The 19,062-nt window shown below is 64.6% G+C and overlaps 1 protein-coding gene and 1 long non-coding RNA gene across 6 annotated transcripts in view; one reads left to right on the forward strand and one right to left on the reverse strand.

The window, feature by feature from the left end:
• The first annotated feature begins 1,372 nt into the window (after positions 1 to 1,372).
• Positions 1,373 to 3,268, forward strand: LOC107510036. Its single transcript, XR_001596703.2, has 3 exons — positions 1,373 to 1,473; positions 2,435 to 2,702; positions 2,902 to 3,268. It is a non-coding gene; the product is annotated as an uncharacterized LOC107510036 (long non-coding RNA).
• A 2,818-nt stretch (positions 3,269 to 6,086) lies between these two features.
• Positions 6,087 to 19,062, reverse strand: part of TBC1D16 (TBC1 domain family member 16) — a 63,320-nt gene continuing 50,344 nt past the window's right edge. For 2 of the 5 annotated variants that reach the window (XM_016143279.2, XM_036222651.1), the window contains exons 6-12: positions 18,404 to 18,571; positions 17,892 to 18,040; positions 17,474 to 17,608; positions 16,606 to 16,792; positions 14,568 to 14,747; positions 11,973 to 12,119; positions 6,087 to 10,967 (exon numbers count right to left, since the gene is read on the reverse strand). In XM_016143279.2, the coding sequence (XP_015998765.2) occupies positions 10,719 to 10,967; positions 11,973 to 12,119; positions 14,568 to 14,747; positions 16,606 to 16,792; positions 17,474 to 17,608; positions 17,892 to 18,040; positions 18,404 to 18,571 (1,215 nt within the window). In that variant the 3' untranslated portion in view covers positions 6,087 to 10,718. The other 3 variants (XM_036222653.1, XM_036222652.1, XM_036222654.1) reach the window with 3 other exon arrangements.

Raw genomic sequence — 19,062 nt, forward strand, 5'->3', positions numbered from 1 at the left:
TCCCGCCTCCCAGGGGCGTCTCCTGCAAACAGTCCCAGGGGGAAAGCGGGGACCAGGGGATCTGTTTACCCCATGTGCTGAAGAAGATGCCAACGCTCCTGCTGCTCAGGCCCAGGGCCAAGGAGGCCACCCCACGGACCGTCTGTCCGTCCAGGCCTGGGGCCCGTGCTGGGCGGGGGCTGGGCCGCGCCGCTGGGCAGATGGTGTGGCCTGGCCGGCCCCCAGCGGCGCTCGGCGCCTCTCGTCCTCGGCGCGGCTGCCCCAGGCCCAGCTCCTCCCGCGCCGGCTGGACCAGCCGCACTGACCAAGGCCAAAGAGCTCCATTGACCCACATGAGAGACACAAACAAATCTTGAGTTCAAGAGAAAATGAGCTCTGTGAGCCTGCACGTCACACCACAGGGGCCTGCCGGGCAGGAGGACGCCGCGGAGCTGGCTGGGCCCCGGCCGTGACCAGCGGGGCGTTCTCGGGCAGTGGGCCTGGCCCGGCTAGGCCTGTTGGTCGGTTGGCATTTCTGCCTGGGAAACCCCAGGGCAGCTGGGAACTCTTCCCAGGCCTGAGGTCCCCTTCCTTTGCCATTGGAACGACAGCTGGACACGGACAGACAGACAGAGGGGGAGGCTGAGTGATCTGGGGGGTAGTGGTTCTGGGGCCGGGGCGGTGGAGGCGCCCCAGCCTCCGGCTGGCTCCCAGGGGTAGCACTTCAGAGAGGCGGGGCCAGGCCTAGGGTGGGCAGGGTGCTCACAGGGCCCTGGGACCAGAGTCTGGGGCCCGTCCTGCCCATGCTGCCTGGGTGGGGGCCGGGGCGGGGGTGGGGGGTCGTCAGCGCGCAGACCTCCCCGCCTGGGCGGCTGCGGCCTTGGGGTCGGCTCCTCCCTCCGGGGCCCTGGGCTTGTGCGCCTGCCGCTCCTGGCCGCTCGGTCTCCGCGGAGTGATTCCTTGGCAGAGCCGCCAGCCTGCACTGTCCTTTTAATTGGATTTTCCCCAATTCCCTCTGTCGCTGGGTTGTTAATATTGATCGGCAGCACACCTGACATGATTAGACCAGCGGGCCCAGGGGGTTGGAGGAGCCGCCCCCGTCTCCCCCTCCTCTCCCTCGCCTCTGCCCTGCGCCCACCCCAGCACCCCCAGAGCCGCCTCGCGCCCCCTCCGTCCAGACGCCCCCCAGCCCGTCCTGCCCCGAGCCGCGCTCCGGTGCTGCGTGCTCTCCTCCGTCAGTGCCCCTCCATGCCCCGCACTTCGGCAGGACCCCACAGACACGGCGGGGGCTCCGAGGCGTGCGTGGGCGTGGAGCAGGAAGGAAGCGGCGCCAAGCGCCTTCTGTAGAAGAAGGGAGGGGTCCGAGCGCCGCCAGACCTCCCCCTGCTGACGCGGCCCCACTGCGCCCACGTGGGCCCCTCCCCCCAGCCCCAGCGGGCCAGGGAGGGACGTGCGTGTTGGCGGCCTCCACCCCGCCCAGGAGACGGGTCCGCGGTGAGAATCCCAGGCTCCGCATGGGGAGGGTTGGGGACCGTGATGCTGAATCCCACAGACAGGTCTGTGTCTTGGACCCGTCGGCAGTAGGCACGGGGGACGCCAGGGCAGCCTGCCTCCCGCCTCCGGCCTCGGCCTCGGCCACGCTGCCTGGCGTCCCAGGGCCTGAGGGTGGGCGTGCCAAGCGGGTCCCAACAGGGCTTTAGAGCTCGCTTTCCAGAATCAGACGCCCTGCGGGGTCCTAGTCCTGTCTGCGCTTCGGCGATGTCCAGTCCCCTGCGTGGCTGGGACACTTTCAGGCGGGGTGTCCCCTCTAATCGACAGCATCATTAACCAGACTCCGGGGGCCCAGCAGCTCCCTCTACCAGCGGGCCTCAAAGCTCTGGGTCAGCTTCAGGCGGGTGACAAGGGTGGGTGGGGGTCCGTGCAGGGACCCCGAAGGCCAGGCCGGTTTGGTGCCCCAGCAGCTGCATTTTAGACTCTGGGCCTCACCGACCTTCGGGGATTGTGGGGTCACTCTGGGGCAGCCCTGGAGGCTACACTCTGGCCCAGAAGGTTGAGGGGAAGGGTCCTGGTGAGGGCCGGCCTCTAGAGGGATGGTCGGGATGGTCCTATGGGTTAGACTCAAACATCTGCAGAATCCTTGGCCGCCCCACGGGGGGGGGGGGGCGCTGCAGGAAGGCGTGAGGGGCCCAACGCCCAGCCTTGCTGCGCCATCCCACCTGCGGGCACCTGTAGAAACCCACCTATGGGACAGCGCCTCGCCCCACCCACACCTGCTTCCACCTTGAAAAACGGCGCTCCTGCCCACAGCTGCCAGGTGTGCGTTCCGGGCAAGACGTGGAAGAGCTGGGTTTTCGCCTGGCCCCCCGTGAAGCCGGCCTCCGCCTCCCCGAAACACCCCCACCCCTCCTCCTTGTGTTCCTCACACCCCTCACCCCTCCTCGCTACTCTGTTTCAGGCTGGCTGACTCTGAGCCCTAAAAAGGTCACCTCTCGTTACTGCGTGGCTCAGGGGTCACGTGGCCCAGTGGAGCAGTGAGACCAAGGACCGGGGGAAACTCCCATGTAAATTAACGGTTTGGCAGAACCTGGGGATTTGTCCGAGGCTGAGAGGGTGCCCCGGCTTTGGAGAAAAACAGCATACCTGGAAGTGGAGCCCCACCTGCTACTTGGGCCGGTGGGCGGGATTTCCCCGAGGGTGCCCGCCCAGAGGCCTCAGGGACACAGGTACTTTTTCTCTGAAGTTTTTTTACAGGGGCAGGAGGTGGGTGGGATAGAGGGCGGGGCTGGACACCTGGAGACAGCGCTGGGGGCCTGTCATCGCAGGGCGAGCCCATCTGCCACTGGGCCACCCGCCATCTCCGCTCCTGGTGGTTTCTGACTCCTGCACGCTGTTTTACAAGGACACCCGGGTTTCCTTTCACAGAAGGACACAGAGACCCCGTACCGGAAAGCAGGCTTCCAGGCGAGCCAGTCCTAAAGGCGGGACTCCCCGCCTGGCTTGCCCCCGCGGACAGAGAGAGACAGGCTTCTCCCCACGAAGGCGGCGTCCACACCGCCTGTCAACGCAGAGTCAGCGACTCGCGAGAGGCTCTCCTGATGCCCAGCCCCTCGGGGACACCCTGCCCGGTTCTCCCCACCAGAAGACGGACAACGGCTAGTTGGTGCTGTCTTTGTCATAAACCCTTGACAACATTTATCATCCTTTGGTCTTTATTTTGAACAGAGCTCATCATTTACCCTTTTGGGGTCTTTTTAGTCATTTTGGGTGTCTCTTTCAGGATCTTCTACTCGTCCCCCTGTGGCTGGTGTCCTGCTGTGCTCACTCATCATTAGCTTGTAGCCACTGGGACCCTCGGCATCTTTTTCTATTGTGCTTATTCACAGTTAGGAATCAATGAACTTTATCAGCAACTTTGTGTCTGGTCCTCGGTGAAGCCTTCCCATTTTGCTGAGTTGCATGCGTCTACCATTGGTTGATGGGGTTTTGAACCTGCCTCTGCCTCTGTCCCCTGGGGGGCTGCTCCACCCAGCCTGAGGCCCTCCACCTCTGTTGGACTCATGTCAGCATCCAAACATCGATTTAGAAAACTAAGTCATTCACTCTAATGACTCAGACTATAAAGTGCCCTCTTATGATCAGATCGTTGCTGGAAGAGCCGGTGGCATGTGACCTGTTAAGGCGGACGCATTATCATATGTGGAGACTGAATGGCATATTTGCAAACCACTTTGTCTGAATGACACGGCACACGCCCCGGGAGCTGGCTCTGCTGCCTCCCCCCCCTGCCCCCCCACCCCCGCTCCCCGAGACGCAGAGACGAGGGTGGGGGAGGATTAAGGAGGAGTGACGACTCCCAGTGTCCCGATGTCAAAATCTGAGTGTGGTCCAGGAGGCCGCTGGTCTGCAGAGGGCATGAAAACGGCCAGACAGGTCCGGACCCTCCCTGCCCGGTGGTCCGGAGAAGGTGGAGGGCGTGAAGACCCGGGAGGCCCCCTCCGGTCCCCTCCGGTCCCCTCCGACGGTGGCGATGCCGGGTGGAGGTCGTGTGGCTCTGTCCTCACTAGTTTTCCTCCCTGCCTCTCCCAGGCTGTCACGCCGGGTGCCCTGTCCACCCTGCGGTGGGCGGGGCCTGCAGATGGCCTGCTCTGGGTCTGTTCTGGAAGCCCGAGCTCCTCCGGGCCTGCGGGGGCCATTCGACCTGGGGGAGAAGAGGCCCTCTGGGGAGCGTGTGCGTGTGTAGGGGCGCTGGTCTGTAGGCCTCCCCTCGCCGGGACCAGAGTGGGCAGAGACGCAGGTGGGCCAGGCCGAAGAGAGGACTCAGACCTCCCGGCCGCCCTTGGGTTTGGACCAGGGGCGTCTCAGTGGCAATGAGGGGCCAGGAGCAGAGCGCCCCTGCGTGTTTTGCGTGGCCTCTCCCAGCCCTGCTCACCGCACACCCTCGGGGGACGGCGCGGCAGGGGAGACACCAGTAATGATGGAGACAGGACAGTGGGATTCAACTGGACTAAAGGGAACTAAGATGATGTTTGTGGCTCCCAGGACCTCCCGCGTCCGAGTCACACCTGTGGAGCCAGGGGCTGCCAAAGGACAGAGACCTCCTCGAGGTTTGCACCCCAGAGCCATGGACGTCCGAATGGCCTCTCCTGGGGACCGACAGGTGGGTTTGCTCGCTGGAGGGTTTGCAGGGTGTGTGTGCGCCTGTCCTGGAGACCCTGGCGACACGGCGTCTCCAGCCTTGGTGCCCCGCGGTGGCCCTTGGCACATTGGTACCCAGCCTCCCCGCCGGGGTTCGCTGCCTGCTTGCCGAATGTGCGAATGAATGAATGAATGAATGATGTGGAACGGGGCTGTGCACGGACGCTCACTCCTTGACGTGAACAAGGCCCCAAGAACTCGCCTGGTGGAGTCCCAGACACGGGCGTTCCCAGCCCCTGGGGACCACGGCGCTGCAGAGGGCCCGCCCTGCGGAGCCCGGCTCCCCGGTGGCCTCTCCCGGCCCTGACGGCAGGCTTGTTATTTGCGGGGGAACTAGAGCAGAGCAGAGACAAACATCCGGGCTGCGCGTCCTGCTCGGGCCCCTCCCAGCTGTCCTGCAGGTCGGAAGGGCCCCTCCCGGCAGCGCCTGGGCCATCTGAGGCCCGCGGTGGGGGTCTCCCTGCACGACTGACTTTTGCAGGCTCTTGGTTGACTCACTGTTCACGTCGCCATGCCCCGGACGGTGCTGACGGTGGCAGGGAGGGGGCTTCCCTCTCCGGCCATCACCGGAGCTTCAGATCCCAGGGTGGGGCTGGGGCTCGGTGTCCAGGCAGGAGAAGCAGCGCCTCCCACACCGAGGGACACACCGAGCTTTCTCTAAGTGGGGCCGCTGGCCATGCCCGGGAGCTGGCGTGTCGCCTGGGCTGGCTACCCCTCCGACCTCTCAGCTGAGGCCAGGTAGGTGGAGGGAGAGAGGAACCCTGCCGACCGGGAGACCCCCCAGGGCGTGGACATTCAGGAGAGCTGCCACGTGAGCCGCCACCCCACCTCAGTGCTCCGGGAGGACCAGGACTGACCCCGGACCTTGTCCGACCACACTTCCTGGCACCCTGGACATGTGTCCTTGCAGCAGGCTCCAGGGGTTTGGGGGGCAGTGCTACGAGAGCAGCTGATGCCGGAATTCTTCCTCTAACAGCACCCTCCCCCACCCCCCACGGCCGAATTCACCCTGTTTGCCTCCTTAAGAGAAGTTCGCAAATGCAGGACTCCGGCTTTCCCTGAAACAGGAGGCCTGGTCTCTGTAAGACACTCTGCTCTAGGGCCTGGGGTGCGCAGGCTTCCCCCAGGGCAGAGGCGCGGCCGCCCTCCCCGCTGCAGGCCAAGCGCCCATGCCTTTGGCACCTGTCGGCCCTGGGGGCCAGCGGGCAAGGCTTCCCCGAGGGGCCTGCCTGCCGCTGGCCATCCCTGCCAGCTCCCCAGTCCCCAAGGACCCCCCCCACCCGCCGCGCCCATTTTGCTCCTCCCCTCCCCCTCACGGAGCAGGCCTTCCTTGCTCCTTGCCAGGCACCGGAACCCGCCATGTTTCACCCTAGCGAGCCCGCCCGCCCGACGTGTGTCGCAGAGCCCGCGTCTGCTGTCGGTGTGATTTTATTGACTTTGCAGTGGAATCTTTGCGAGCCAGAAGCACTGTCGGTGCTGCGGCCAGCAGGGGCCCTGGTGACCAGTCGCAGGCCTGGGGCAGGGTCTGACCAGTGGGCAATCGTGTTTAGAAAAACAAAACAAAATACAGAGAACAAATCATTTGCCATGAACATCAGTGACCGCGTGGTAATGGTGGAAATTTCACGAGCCTTTCCCTTAAACAGCAACGAAAACCTGTCCTCTTTAAGCCAAAGAATCTGGAGAGAAGATGGCCATGTGACTTGATCTCCCTTTGAACTTGAAATGTTACCTTCTTACTCAGATATTCAGCTGGGCCAGATGCCTGCCGGCTGTTGACACCCCCAACCCCGCCTGCTCCCCAGAGGTCCAGGGACCCCCTCTTCCGGTCCTTGAACACTGACCTAGGAGTCCCAGCTCAGGCGGTTTTTACAGTTGAGGGGCGAGACCTCGTGCGCACACCCCGTGTCGCTGTGTGCAGCCGGCGTAGACACACATCTCACAGAGTCTCCCGGTGATGGTTACGGGCGACTTTCCTTTGTGGTGGGAGCGGGAGGCACAGGGTGAGTTTTACAGAAGAGGCACAGCAAGGCCGGCTGGACGTGTGGAAGGGGGTAGCTTTGCTGACTCCCAAACGACGGGCGTCTCTCAAGTCCCAAGCACGACACCTTTATCATCAAGGTTGCTGAAGGCCAAGGTCAGTCGTCTCCTCCCTGAGTGGCAGGTGAGGTCCCTGTAGCTTGTCACATGGAGAGTCCCCACGGCCGTCCTGTGAGGTAGGCTGGGTGGATCTTACTATTCTCATTCTACAGGTGGGGAAACTGAGGCTCAGGGAGGCAGAAGCCACTCCAGAAGGGTCAGAGGCAGGACAAGAACCAGGTTCCTGACCACTACATGTCTTCCGGGAGCACGGCACAGGGGCGCCCTGCTCCCCAGCTTTACGACTCTGGGGGACGAGAGCTGTTTGTTTTGGGACAGTCCGCTCTGAGCCAGGACCCAATGCTTCACACCAGGGGATGGCTTTGCCGCCTGGGTAAGAAGCTCAGGGCTAATCAGATCTCGGGCCGCCTGGCTTCCTCAGCCTCTCCAGGGGACGTGCCTAGCCTCACCAGAGCTGTGGGCCCCCTCCCTTCCCTGAGGGTGCGGCAGAGCTCAAGGACACTCCTGGCCCACAGCAGGCCCAGGCCGCACGCCTGCAGGTGCACGGGCTTTCCTGGGGGAACGCCTTCCTGCACCTGGGTGGTCTCCAAGGGCCTCCGCTGGGCAGATGAACCGGAAGAGGCTGCCTTCCCTTTGCCCAGTGAACCTAGGTGTCCCTGACACCAGCCTCCTTGCAGGGGGAGGGGGGGTGGGATGGGGGATGGAGGCTTCTGGAGGGCCCGGTCACCAGCAGGTCCCCATCACCCTGGGGGCTGCCCCCTCCAGGTTTTTTCTGCCACATAAGAACTGACAAGAGAGCCCAGAGGGACCTCCCGAAAACGGAGGGGAGAACCGGAGGCCCCCTGACCCCTGCCACAATCTGTGCCGTTTCCTACGTCCCCCTGTCAAAGGTGGGAGCTGGTGACCTCTGCCAGCCACTTAGGCCAGGGGAACCCACGTTTTAGGACCAGCGCCTTCCGCCTGTCCAGCTGCCTGTCCCACACAGAGCTCCAGGCAGGACCCGGGGGACACGCGGCCAAGGTCCTGGATTCTAACACCTGCATCCCGTGCGACACTTGGCCAAGTGGGACGGCGTGTGACAGCACTGGGAGCAAGGCCCCCCAGTGGAGCTGTGCCCCAGCCCCAGCGGTGTGCTGGGGCCCCACCTACCCACCCCCACTGGCTCAGGGACTCCGATAGCCATGACTTCCTGGCTGGGACTTGAGTCAGAACCTTCCAGAACAGCACAGTTTCCCTCTGCAACTGGGGCGAGGACACCAGGCTCTCGGTTCCAACCCAGATCATCAAGAACTAACCAGCCCCCAGCCCAGCGCCCTCATGTCCACCCCCCCACCCCCACCTCCTCCCGCCCCCCCCACCCCGGGCTCAGCTGCCTCCTGCCATCGTCCCCCTTCCCTGGGAGTGAACTCTCCGCGGACGGTGCGCCCCTGACAGGCCACCTCCTGGGCCAGCAAGTGTGCGTCAAAGGGACGCGTCTCGCCAGAGGCCCGGCCCCACGGCGCCCTGTCGGCACCGAGAGCAGCGGTGGGGAACCTTAAGTATGCACGCGCATGCGCGGCGGCCCTACACGGCACTATCATTTTAAAAGATGGATTAAATGAGCAGCCTCGGGAGGGCAGCCGGGGGCTGGGACCCCATCTCTGCGCATCTTGGGGCGGGAAGGCTGGAAATCTAACCGCTGAACGATCACTCCGCTGCCTCAGCCGCTGGGACCGGCTCTGGGGCGGCAGCTGCCTCGGGGCTTTGGCTGGCTTCCTGAATGGCCTCCCCGCACCTCCCCCACCCCCCGCCCCCCCTCGCAGCCTGTGCTGGGGGCCCATGCTCCAGGTCTTCCGAGCTCCTGGCTGCCCCAGGGGGCATGAATCTCACTAGGGCCCCATAGGGGTATGAGGCGGGAGCACTGAGGGACGGGGCGGCACTTGGTACAGGGTCTTGGGGAGCCGTAGGGGTGAGGGGCTGCGGAGGGCAGAGATTCAGAGTCAAATGCTTTGCACCAGGACCCTCCAAATGAGGGAATCCCTGGACCCGCCCCCCCCCCCCAGCAGCCCAAAGGCACCAGGAGTCACAGAACAATGCGTGACTTCAGCTGCTAGGGCGGGAGAGGGGCACTCTACCCCTCGGGCACCCCTGCCTCTTGGGGAGCACGCGGCTGGAGAGGGCGTGCTCCCAAACACTGGTGGGATGGAGGCTTGGAGCAGCGCCCCGCCTGACCCCTGCACGGGGGAGCAGCCCGGGGCGGGGGGGGGGGGGCCTAAACGGCCAGTTGGTCCCCGACAGGGGAGCACATCCAGCGGAGGCCGGAACTGCCCGACCTGAACTGCTGACCTTCAGGCTCGTGCGCGAGACAGGTGCGTGCAGTTTGAGGCCAATGGACTTTGGGGGTGTTCTGTGGCATTACTGAAGCAGTGGGTAACCGATACACCTGTTCCAGGGGAGGCGGCCTCTCGAGGACGGTCGGCGTGGCACCTGGTCAGCTGGAGTCGGGTGGATCTGGAGCCAGCACAGTGAGGCAACCCTTTCTTCAGAAGCGAAGCGGACGAGCAGTCCACCCCACCCAGCCGGGGCCCTGCTGCCAGACCGCGCCCCAAGATCTGGGCGCTGATGGGGCTCCAGGATGCTCCCCTCAAAAGGCTTTTGGACAACCGGCTCCGGAACTTGGAAGTGCCAGCCTCAGGGGCTGGGCTGGAGAACAGCTGAGGGGGGCGGGGCCGCCCACTTCCTCCTTCCTGTTGATAAACATCTTTTTGAATGTTTAAAATCATGGGCCGTCCAGTCCAGCACCGCAGCGTTGGGCCTCCATCCAGCGAGAAAAGCTGAGCACGAAGCTCTCGGCTGGGGGTGTGTCTCCACGACTCTCAGCACTTCAAGGATTTTTGTCCCCCAAAAATGTGCCAAAGGGTTCACGTCTCCTTGTTCCCACCCGTCCGACTGGCTTTCTGTGCAGACGGCTGGAGGGAGCTCTCCCACGCCCTTGTCTGTCCACCTCTAAATCCCAGAAGGAGCGCTGGCATGAGGAGGGAGAGGGAGCGGGGAGGTCCTGGCTTCCCCGGGAAAGCAGAGGTGCCCTGAGTGCTGGCGGGGGACCCCCGGGGGGCGAGCTTAGAGAAGGCCATGTTGGCAGGGGCTGTGGGCCCTGCAGGAAGGCGGGAGTCTTTCTAGCTACTTCCGGGTGCCTTTGTCTTGGCTGGTGGGTCAGTAAGCTAACGCTCTGCTCCCCTCCGACACTGTGGATTCCACACACACACACACACACGCATACACGCACGCACACACTCACACATGCACATGCCCTCGGCCCATCCGGCCCCCCGCTGGTTGCTGCATTTGGTGAGGCTGACCTTAAACAACACCAAAGAGCCTCGTGCAGAAACTCCCCAGCTACAGAGCGGAGCCCAGCGCTCCCTGATGGCTCATAGCTCCGGCTAAGGGCAAGCGGCCTCCTTCCCACACCAGGAGCGTGAAACGTGTACGTGGACGGCAAGAAAGGTTCCAGACCCCCCCGCCCCCCATGTCAGGGAGTGTGTCAGGCTGGCTCAGACAACGGGGCCTGATGGAGAGGTGTGTCTAGCTTGCAGCGATATCTCCCAGCCTGGACAGGAGCTCCCTTTCCTCCTGTGTCCCCCGGCGCCAGTGGGTGAACGAGATCTGTTCCTGTCCCTGCCTCCCTCATGGCCTGGCAAAGCCTGTGGGTGCTGATGAAGCCAGGGGAGTTCCTGGGCCGGCCTGTGTCTCCAGGTGGGGGCCTGCGTGGGGCCCCACTGTCTCGGGAGCTGACTCCCTCTCACTTCCAGACTCGGCTCTCACCGTTAATGTGAAAAGGTTCCCTCGTGTCATCCAAAGGCATTTCATTACGTGTCCCCTGTCCCCTCCACCCCGTCCCACATGCTTGGGGCCTCTAGTGAGGTCCCCTCGACCCTCGTCCGTCACAGGGAACCCAACCCAACCTATCTGCGGAAGCCGAAGCCTTCCCGAGGCGTCTTTGGGCCCCTCTTGCATTCTCTGGGGGGCTTGGGCGAAGGCGTCTCCACCGTGCCCCCGTAGGGACAGCTCTCCGACCCCGGGTGGTGGCCCGTGCACTCCACAGCGGGTATGTAGCCACTGTCCCACATGCCAGTCCCACACAGCTTACACAGGTCATGCAGACTGCAGGGGATCCGAGGTAAGAGGCGGAACTGATACAGCAAACTCCTCGCCTGCAGAGAGGGGACAGGCGGTGAGGGCAGGCGGGGGGACAGCAGGTGGCCAGCGTGCACCGGCAGCAACAGCCGACACCCGCGGGCCCACCTCGTGCAGGCTCAGGGCCGAGGGCTCCGCCTGCAGTGCCCCGTTTAACGGCAGCATGGCAGGGCCCCTGGTCCAGCTGCAGTGACAAGACACACAAGGTTCTTGGAGCAGGCCCCACATGGGACAGTCTTCATATGAAGGCAAACAGGGCAGCAGCTGCAGGGGCCCCACCTGGCCGGGGGGCCCGGCCTGTCCCTGTCTCCCCTGACGTCCCCTTCCCCCGCCCCCACTCCGATGCCCCGTGCTCTGCCCCGGCACTCCACCTGTCAGCCGGGGAGGGCTGTCCCCACTGTCCTGTGCAGGGCCAGCCCTCTTTAAGCTCTCTTGCTGCCCACCTGACCGCTGACCCCCGCCCCTCCTCAGTCCCGGAGACCACCGTGAGCCTTAGGCAGCAGGAGTCTGGGGAGTGAGCGAGCGGCAAAGCCCCCAGGTCCCCTTTATTCCACTAACCTTGGATGAGAAGCGGCCACTTTCCTCCCCGAACTCCCTCCTGTCTTCCTGGCTCTGGCTGTGAGTGAGGTGTCTCAACGGGCGGGGGCGGGGGGGGGGGGGGAGGAGGGTGGAACCTGTCTGTCGACCCGATAATTTCCTCACTCGCTCAGTTAAGGAGGCGCTCGTGTCAGGGCAGGACGAGTGGTGGGCCTCGAGGAGCTGGGCGGCCACGCCCAAGCAGCGGCCTTGGGCACTAACCACTGGGCCAGCGCTGCATGTGGGGGTGGGACCTATGTTTCAGGGGTTCCCGTGTGGGGAGTCCCCCCACGGCCTGCGTGGAGTTGGGGCTCCATCACTGAAGGGGGAGGCGCCGTAAGTGAGGGGGCGTGGCCCCGTAAGTGAGGGGCGGGGCTTCATCACGGAGGGGCGGGGATCTGTGAGCGTGGGGGCGGGGCTCCATCCCTGAGCGGGCGGGCGCTCACCTTCCTGAGCACTAGCTCCCCGTTCATGTGCATGGCCAAGTTCCCGAAGTGCAGGAGCATCTGGTCGGTGGCCAGCTGCTGCTCGATGACGTCATCCCCATAGATGGCCACGATGGCCACACAGATGAAGAGGTGGAAGTAATCCGTCTGGAGGGTGCGGAGAGTGGGGGTCAGGTAAGGCCCGTTAGCCGGCCGGGCCCTGTCTGCACGTGGCGGCTGGGTGCAGAGGTGCTGTGAGGCCGTCTGGCCAGCTTAGGTGGCCCTGGGCAGGCTGCGCAACCTTTTATCCTGTCTCCCCACCTGCGAATGGGCCAGGGTCAATACCTAGAACAGTCAGTATCCACAGGCGGCTGTGACCCCCCAAAGGGGCGATGCTGGGACTGCCCCCCAGCCCCCCTCGGGCTGCTGTTGCTCTTCTGTGGAGCTCTGAGGGGGCTCCCTGTCATGGGGGGCAACGCACACGCTCCTCTGCTGAGTGCTGGCCTGTGCTCATTCTGAAGGCTCGTTAGTGCAAGTCTTGAGAGGCAGTGAGTGCAGAAGGCTGGGTCACAGCCACTCCAGGGGCTCGTGAACACGCCAGCAGGAAGGAACCTTCCGGTCAGTGCCTTCCCGCTTCCGGGCTGAACGTCCCGACTCCCGGCCCAGGGATGACTCTTGTGTTTATTGCTAAGAAAGCGGGAAGAAGACCCCCAGAAAACCTGCACAGCAGCCCCCTGCCGGCCAGCACGAGGCAGCAGCGCCTGGCCTGCAGCAGGAAGCCGGCACTTGGTCCTGACCTCGGTGCATCCTGCTCCGCTCCTTGTCCGGAGGCTCAGAGGGCACGTGGCCTTTGATTCACACGTGCTTCCGGGAGCAGAGGAAGGACAAGGAGCACCAGGAAGCCCGTGTTTAGTCTCCCGATACCGACCACCCAGCCAGGCGAACCGTGTTTCCAAACTGGGCCGGGCAGAGCCCACAATGCAGGCAGAGGTCGTGGGAGCAAACGCCCCACATGGCCTGGAGGGAACATCCCCGGGCTGCCGGGCCCCGGACTGCGGCCCCTTCCTCCAGACACACCCAGAAGGGTCTTTTTCGGGTTCTGCAGCTACCTGAGCCCTGGCTGGGGTAGAGGACAGCAGAGGGGTTCCAGCAGGGCGGGTGTCCAGCTCCGGGAGGAGTGTGGGGAGGAAAAGGTGACGCACATCCTAAATAGGGCTGGACGGGGATACAGGACTGGTTTCAGTTCCTGGGACACGGCCCAGGGCATTCCAACCCCTGCAGGCGAACTAGCAATAAGTGGATAGACAAGAGAGCCTTCCTCAGGGGTCGCCTTAGAGGTGAAAGGCGCCGCCCGGCCGTGCCGCCCTCTCCAGGGCTCACCCCTGATGAATGAGCGCGCCCCACGGCCGTCATCCTACCACCTGTCCAACGACCCCCGGCCATTTGATCAAGGGGAGGGGAGGGGCCGAATGTAGCTAAATTTAGTCCAAGTCTGATATTGACAGGAGCTTGCTTTGTGGACTTTGAGCACAATGGTGGCCAAATGGACCTCGCCCTGGAGCCTTTACTAGATCAAAGCACTGAAGTCACCGTGAGAAATGGCTGGTGGGTGACTCCCAGTGTTCACCTGTCACACCAGCTTAAGGATGACGCAACAAGAGCAGCAACTTCACTGCCGGAAAAACGTGCGACGGGGCAAAGCAGACGTGATTTTTGAAAAGTGCGCCGCGCTGCTCCGGACCGTCCCTGCCAGCGCGTCCGCGGCCTAGTGCGTTCGCTCCGCCCGGAACATCCCCGCCAGCCGGCCAACCTGGGTGGGCAGCACAGCCCGACCCGGCCGGGGGCGCGAGCGGGAGGTGGCCGAGGTCGGATGCGGCACCAGCACTATGTGCCTTCGGACTCGCTTTCCTCAGATGTCATCCTCGTGTGACATTAGAAAGGGTGAGGACCGCTGACACCGGTCTCTGTGGGCTGGCGGGTGCTCCCGCCCACCTGCGGGGTCCGTGATATCCCAGCTGTGCCGGCCGCCGCAGGAAGGGTCCTCCCGGCCGCCTCCGGATGCCTCCGTCCTATCCTTTGACGTCGCCGGCTTGTTGCTGATTTGGGCGTTAAAGCCGTGTGACAGAGCCAGCACTGCCCTCTCAGGGGAATTTGCCAAGGGGACGCTGGTCACCGTGGATAGCGGGTGGAAATCATCGTCTCTGGGAGGGGACGGCAGACTGGTCCTGGGCTCTCCGGCCCCTCCCTGAGCCGTCCCGAGGGGAGGAGGCGGGTGGGCACTGGTGTCCCAGGCGGCAGTGGGCCTGCTCAGCCCCGGAAATGTCTTTCACGCTGACTGGTTGTCACGGGAGGGAGCTCGGCTCCGGAGCGTGGTGATGAGCATGGTTGGCAGGCAATCTGCATCGATTTCAGTCCCTTGGGAGGTGAGTCGCAGGTCTGGAGCCAGCCACGTGGAACTGGAGGCCGTCACGGCGTGAGGGCCTGATGGGGCGCTCGTGGGGGCTCGGGGGGTTTCAGAGGAGGGGGATCCCCGAGGAGGAGCCTGGTTCCCGTGGCACCCTGCCGCCACTGCGCTCTGGGGCGTGGTCTCGGCCGCCCCGCCGCACCCCGGCTCACCTGGTAGTGCGCCCAGCAGGCCTCCCAGATGCGCAGCGCCTCGGCCTCGGGGAACTCGCGCTTGAAGCAGAGCAGGAGCCAGCGGTGGCAGAAGAGCATCTGCAGGCCGTCCTCGCCCAGCGCGACCAGGTGCTGATAGAAGCGCAGGTGTGTCAGCCGCAGCAGCTCCCGCAGGTACAGCTGGGGTGAGGCAGGACGGGTCAGCCCCCCAGCCTGTGCCGCTCTGCCCAGGGAGCCCACGTTCCCCACGGCCCTTCCTTGGGCCACGCCACCCCCGAAAAGCACACGTGCCATGCACGAGGTCCCTCTGTGCCACACGTCTGTACCCACTTCCTTTCCTATGCCACTGCGATCTGGCCCATACCTCTGTGCCACTGTCTCCCGGGTTTCAGACTGTTCCGGGGGCCGTGGCATGGCCCAGGGCCGGCCGAGCACAGTACCCCGCTGTGGACAGGGAGGCTAACGGCAGCTCCCCGCTGGGGAGGCCCTCTGGGCTTCGGGGGCCACACGGGGACTGTTTCTGATACACCTTGCTTCCTGGGACCCCGGCTTCAGCCACCTCCTGCTCAGATCTCAAAGGACCACCATTTTCTGGAGCTGATACAGAGCAGGGAGGGGACAGTTCTGAACCCCAGGGTGCGCAGTTCCCGCACTTAAGGTCACCACCCAGGGACGCGGAAGAAGGTCGAGGCTATTTCTGTCAGTGCCTGGCTCGGGCTGCTGACTTCGCCAGGGCCATTGGAAAATCAGTCTCTAGCAGCTAAAGAGTCGCACAGGGCCATGTGCCACTTGAGCGTGCTGGGGCGAGTGGGATCAGACCCCGTAATTGCCTCCCCATGTGCCATGGAAACCTGACGTCACACGGGTACAGAGTCAGCTCGGCTGGGATCACACGCTCTCCAGATCACAGCCTGGGGATCTTGGGGCAGGGGCTGGGTGACTCACAGGCCCCTTCCCACACAAGTGGCCTTTTGTTCCCGCTTGAGCCGGGAATGGGGCATGCGGGCCCCTTGCAGGAACCAGCTCAGAGTATCCTTCCCCACCAGCCAGTTTCTTCGCCCCGAGGCCCACGGCAGGGCCAAGTCCACGCATGCAGCCGGTCGCCTCCCTCACAAACGTCCCGCCCCCCGCCCAGGTGTCCCTGACCTGCCAGTCCACACCTCCCTGCCCCGGCTCCTTTTCCTCCAATCCTCTGCTGTGTCTGCTCCCCCGTCCACAGAATTCAATGGCCCCCATGGTCACCCTAAAGGACATGCCCCTTGACTGTGGCGGTCGAGGCTCTCGTTGCCGTGACACATCCGGGCCACACAGGGTCATTGTCCAGAACGCTCTGGCTGGCCAAGTCTCAGCAGCGTCCAGGGCCTGAACCCGTGCGTGGCAGTCCAGCTGCCTGACTCCCCATCTCTGCTGCCTGTACCCTCCCCCACCGTGGCCCCCAGCACCCCCCACCGCACCATCGGCTCCTCAGCTGAGGCTCTCTCCAGACCAGGGAGGCGAGACCTGGTCCCAGCACCGGGCGCCTGGGTGCTGCGCAGAGGGAAGAGCAGACACTCCTGGCTCTCCTGCCCGGCTCTGCCCACCCCCCGCATTCAGTCGGGTGGGGGCAGGAAGGGGTGGGTGCTGGCGAGGCCTGCTGCCCTTGTGGGTGTGACAAATGCCCAGGGGGCCTCAGGGCGGCTTCAGGAGCTCCTCCCATCCCATGCTCCTCCCGTGCCTGGACCCCTGCAGAGAGCAGCCCAGATGCACCTGAGGACCCATTTTATAAAGCTCAGGGCCAGGTGTGGTGGGGCGCTCCCTCCTCGCCCCAGTGGGGACGCTGGCATGTTACTACAGGAGGCGGGCAGCCACCAGGGGAGGGCCCTGCGTCCCTCTCGGGAGAGCTGGTCCTTCCCCTGAGGCCCAGGGACAAGCCCCCTGTCCCCATCAGCGATGCATGCCCCGGCTCTTCCGCTGCCCGGTGCCCCACAGCAGCCACGCCACATGCGGCCTCCAGGACCTGTCTCCCGGCGCCCTGCCCACGCCCGTGGCCGCGCCTCACCAGCTGCTTCTCCATGTCTTCGTCCCGAGGTGAGCTGACAAAGATTGTGTTCTGCATCAAACCCACGAAGCACCAGAAGGTGTCCGATTCGTCCAGCACCTCGGCCAGGATGGGCGCGACCAGGTCCGACATGCCCTGCGAGTAGCCAGTGGCCGGGTCGTACACCGCGTAGTTCAGCAGGATTCTCCTGGCGACGCAGTGCAGAGGGCGGGGAGGTCAGTGGCCACGCCATCGTCCACCCTTGCTGTCCTCGGCGTGGCAGCTCCCCTGGGCCAGCAGAACCCCAGGCTGGAGACCCGGAGCTCCACGGACCCCCATCCTGCACCTCGACCTTGGGGGAAGGGGGACATTGCCCTGGGGACAGTCTCCAGGGCCCTGGGAAAGGTAATGGCCTACAATTAGCTGCCCACCAGGCCCGGGCCTGGGCCTCTAGTGCAGGGGAAGGGGCAATGTGGTCCGATTTTCTTAATGGTCGACTGCCTGTGACAAAGGGTGGGCTGGCAGGGGCATTTTTATGGGCTGCTAATTTTGTGCAATTATTTGCCAGGCAGCAGCAGCACGTCAAAGGTGCCAGCCCCCAGCCCTTTGTGGCTTTATCACTTCGAGGGCCACCCACTGGGAGACCCTGGAGGAGGCTCAGCCATGGTTCACATGAGCCAAGCAAGGACAGGCTTGGTGTGTGCCAGAGGATGAGGGCTTTGTGGCGCCCTTGAGAGAGACCTATGGGCTTCCCTGGGACACTATGGTCACAGGAGAGGATCCAAGGTGGCTCAGACAGCTGAGAACTTCTGCTTCTGGGGTGATCGTATGAACCGGAAGGCCCCTGCCACCTTCCCGGAGGCCACCGAGGCCGAGGGCAGGCGGGCACCTCATGCTCTCCACGTTGGGGTTGCCTTCGCCGCGGAAGAACTGGTTGCTCCGGTCTGTCCTGACCACGTCCTTGTCCACGACGAACTGCACGTTGCGCCAGAAGGCCCGGTGCTCCTCTGGGGTCATGGAGAGCCTGGCCCAGAGCGGGGCGCCCGCCGGGGGTCAGCCAGCGGCGCATGCGCTCCCCTACCCCCACCCGACCTGGACGGGAACTGAGTGCTGCGGCAGTGACTTGGGGTGGGCATCCCGAGGTGCCCCTCCACGTGAACTCACTGCCCCGGGATCAGCCAGGCCCAGAGGGCCCTCAGCTCACGCTTGGCCCCTGGGGGCCCCGCGCCGCACCCGCGCCCGGTTCAGTCTGGTGGAAGGGTTCCGACCGCGTGACAGCGAGCAGCCCCGCGGGGCCGGGCCGCTACCTTTTCTGCTGGATCTCCGCGTACTCCTTCCGCTTCTGCGCCCGCAGCGCCTCCCGCTCCTCCGACGTGGACTCGTGGCTGTAATAACGCAGCAGGAAGGGCCAGACCTCCCCCCGGATTGACACATCAATGCCGCCGAAGAAAATGGCCTGGAGGAGGCGGCAGAAGTTGGGGAGGGGCCAACAGGGGCCGCTCAAAGCGCCCCCAGGTCCCGGGGAGCTCGGGGGCACCTCCTGACAACTGATGCCTTGATTCAGGGGCCGCAATTTGCACTTGTTTGCGAGGGGAGAGAGCGGCCCGATTCCCACACAGGCGAGGCCAGGCTCATTTCAATGTCAATGCCCCCCCGGGGTGTCGCTCTCCCGTCCCGGCCTAATCCCTGGAGTTGGAAGCGCTGCGATCGCGGTCGCGGGACCCCAAACCGGCCCGCGGCTTCGGCCGCTCCGCCGGCCCCGGCTTGCGCGCGGCGGGCAGCGCTCCGCACACGGGGCCGCGGCCCGCGCCAGCCTCACCTTGCGCAGCTTGTGCTCCTCCTCCACCTGGCCCAGCTCGTTCAGGTGGCCGAGCCAGGCGGGCACGTCCAGCCGCCGGTGCGCGCTCTCCTCAGGGTGCGTCTCCGAGGACGGCAGCTTGGGGCGGCGGATGGAGAACTGCATGCAGGTCTTCTCGTCCGCCACGCTCTGGCCGGGACGAAGGCGGCCAGGTCAGGCGCCCCACGCGCAGCCTTGGAAGCCGGCGGCGCTCGGCTCTCGGCCCGCACCGAGAGCCCCTCCCTCTGCCTTGTGACGGGAGGGGCGCCTCTCCCCCGCACACAAACCCCTAAATGGCCACTGCAATTAGGCGCGATTAAAATGAAAATGCCTTCGTCTTCACGGCGGTTTTCCTGCATGCACGTGGGGCTCCCCGGCCCACTCCCACCGGCCGGCGGCCCCCCCCCCCACCCGCCACCCCGCACCCGCCTCCCTCCGACCCCTGGCCGCAAAACAGAATTAATGCCTAGTTCGGCCCAACTTCCCCCTGCCTCTGCCGGCGGGGCCTGCAATAAATTACATGTGATTGGCCGCGTACAAAGGGATCGCTGTTCAGCGAGCAGGGAGCCCGCCTGTCAGGTCGCCTCCACAGGCAGCCACAGATCCAGGGCCAAACTGCAGCTGACATTTAATTCAAAAAT

Source organism: Rousettus aegyptiacus, unplaced genomic scaffold (assembly GCF_014176215.1).
Source record: "Rousettus aegyptiacus isolate mRouAeg1 unplaced genomic scaffold, mRouAeg1.p scaffold_m13_p_6, whole genome shotgun sequence".
Classification (NCBI taxonomy): domain Eukaryota; kingdom Metazoa; phylum Chordata; class Mammalia; order Chiroptera; family Pteropodidae; genus Rousettus; species Rousettus aegyptiacus.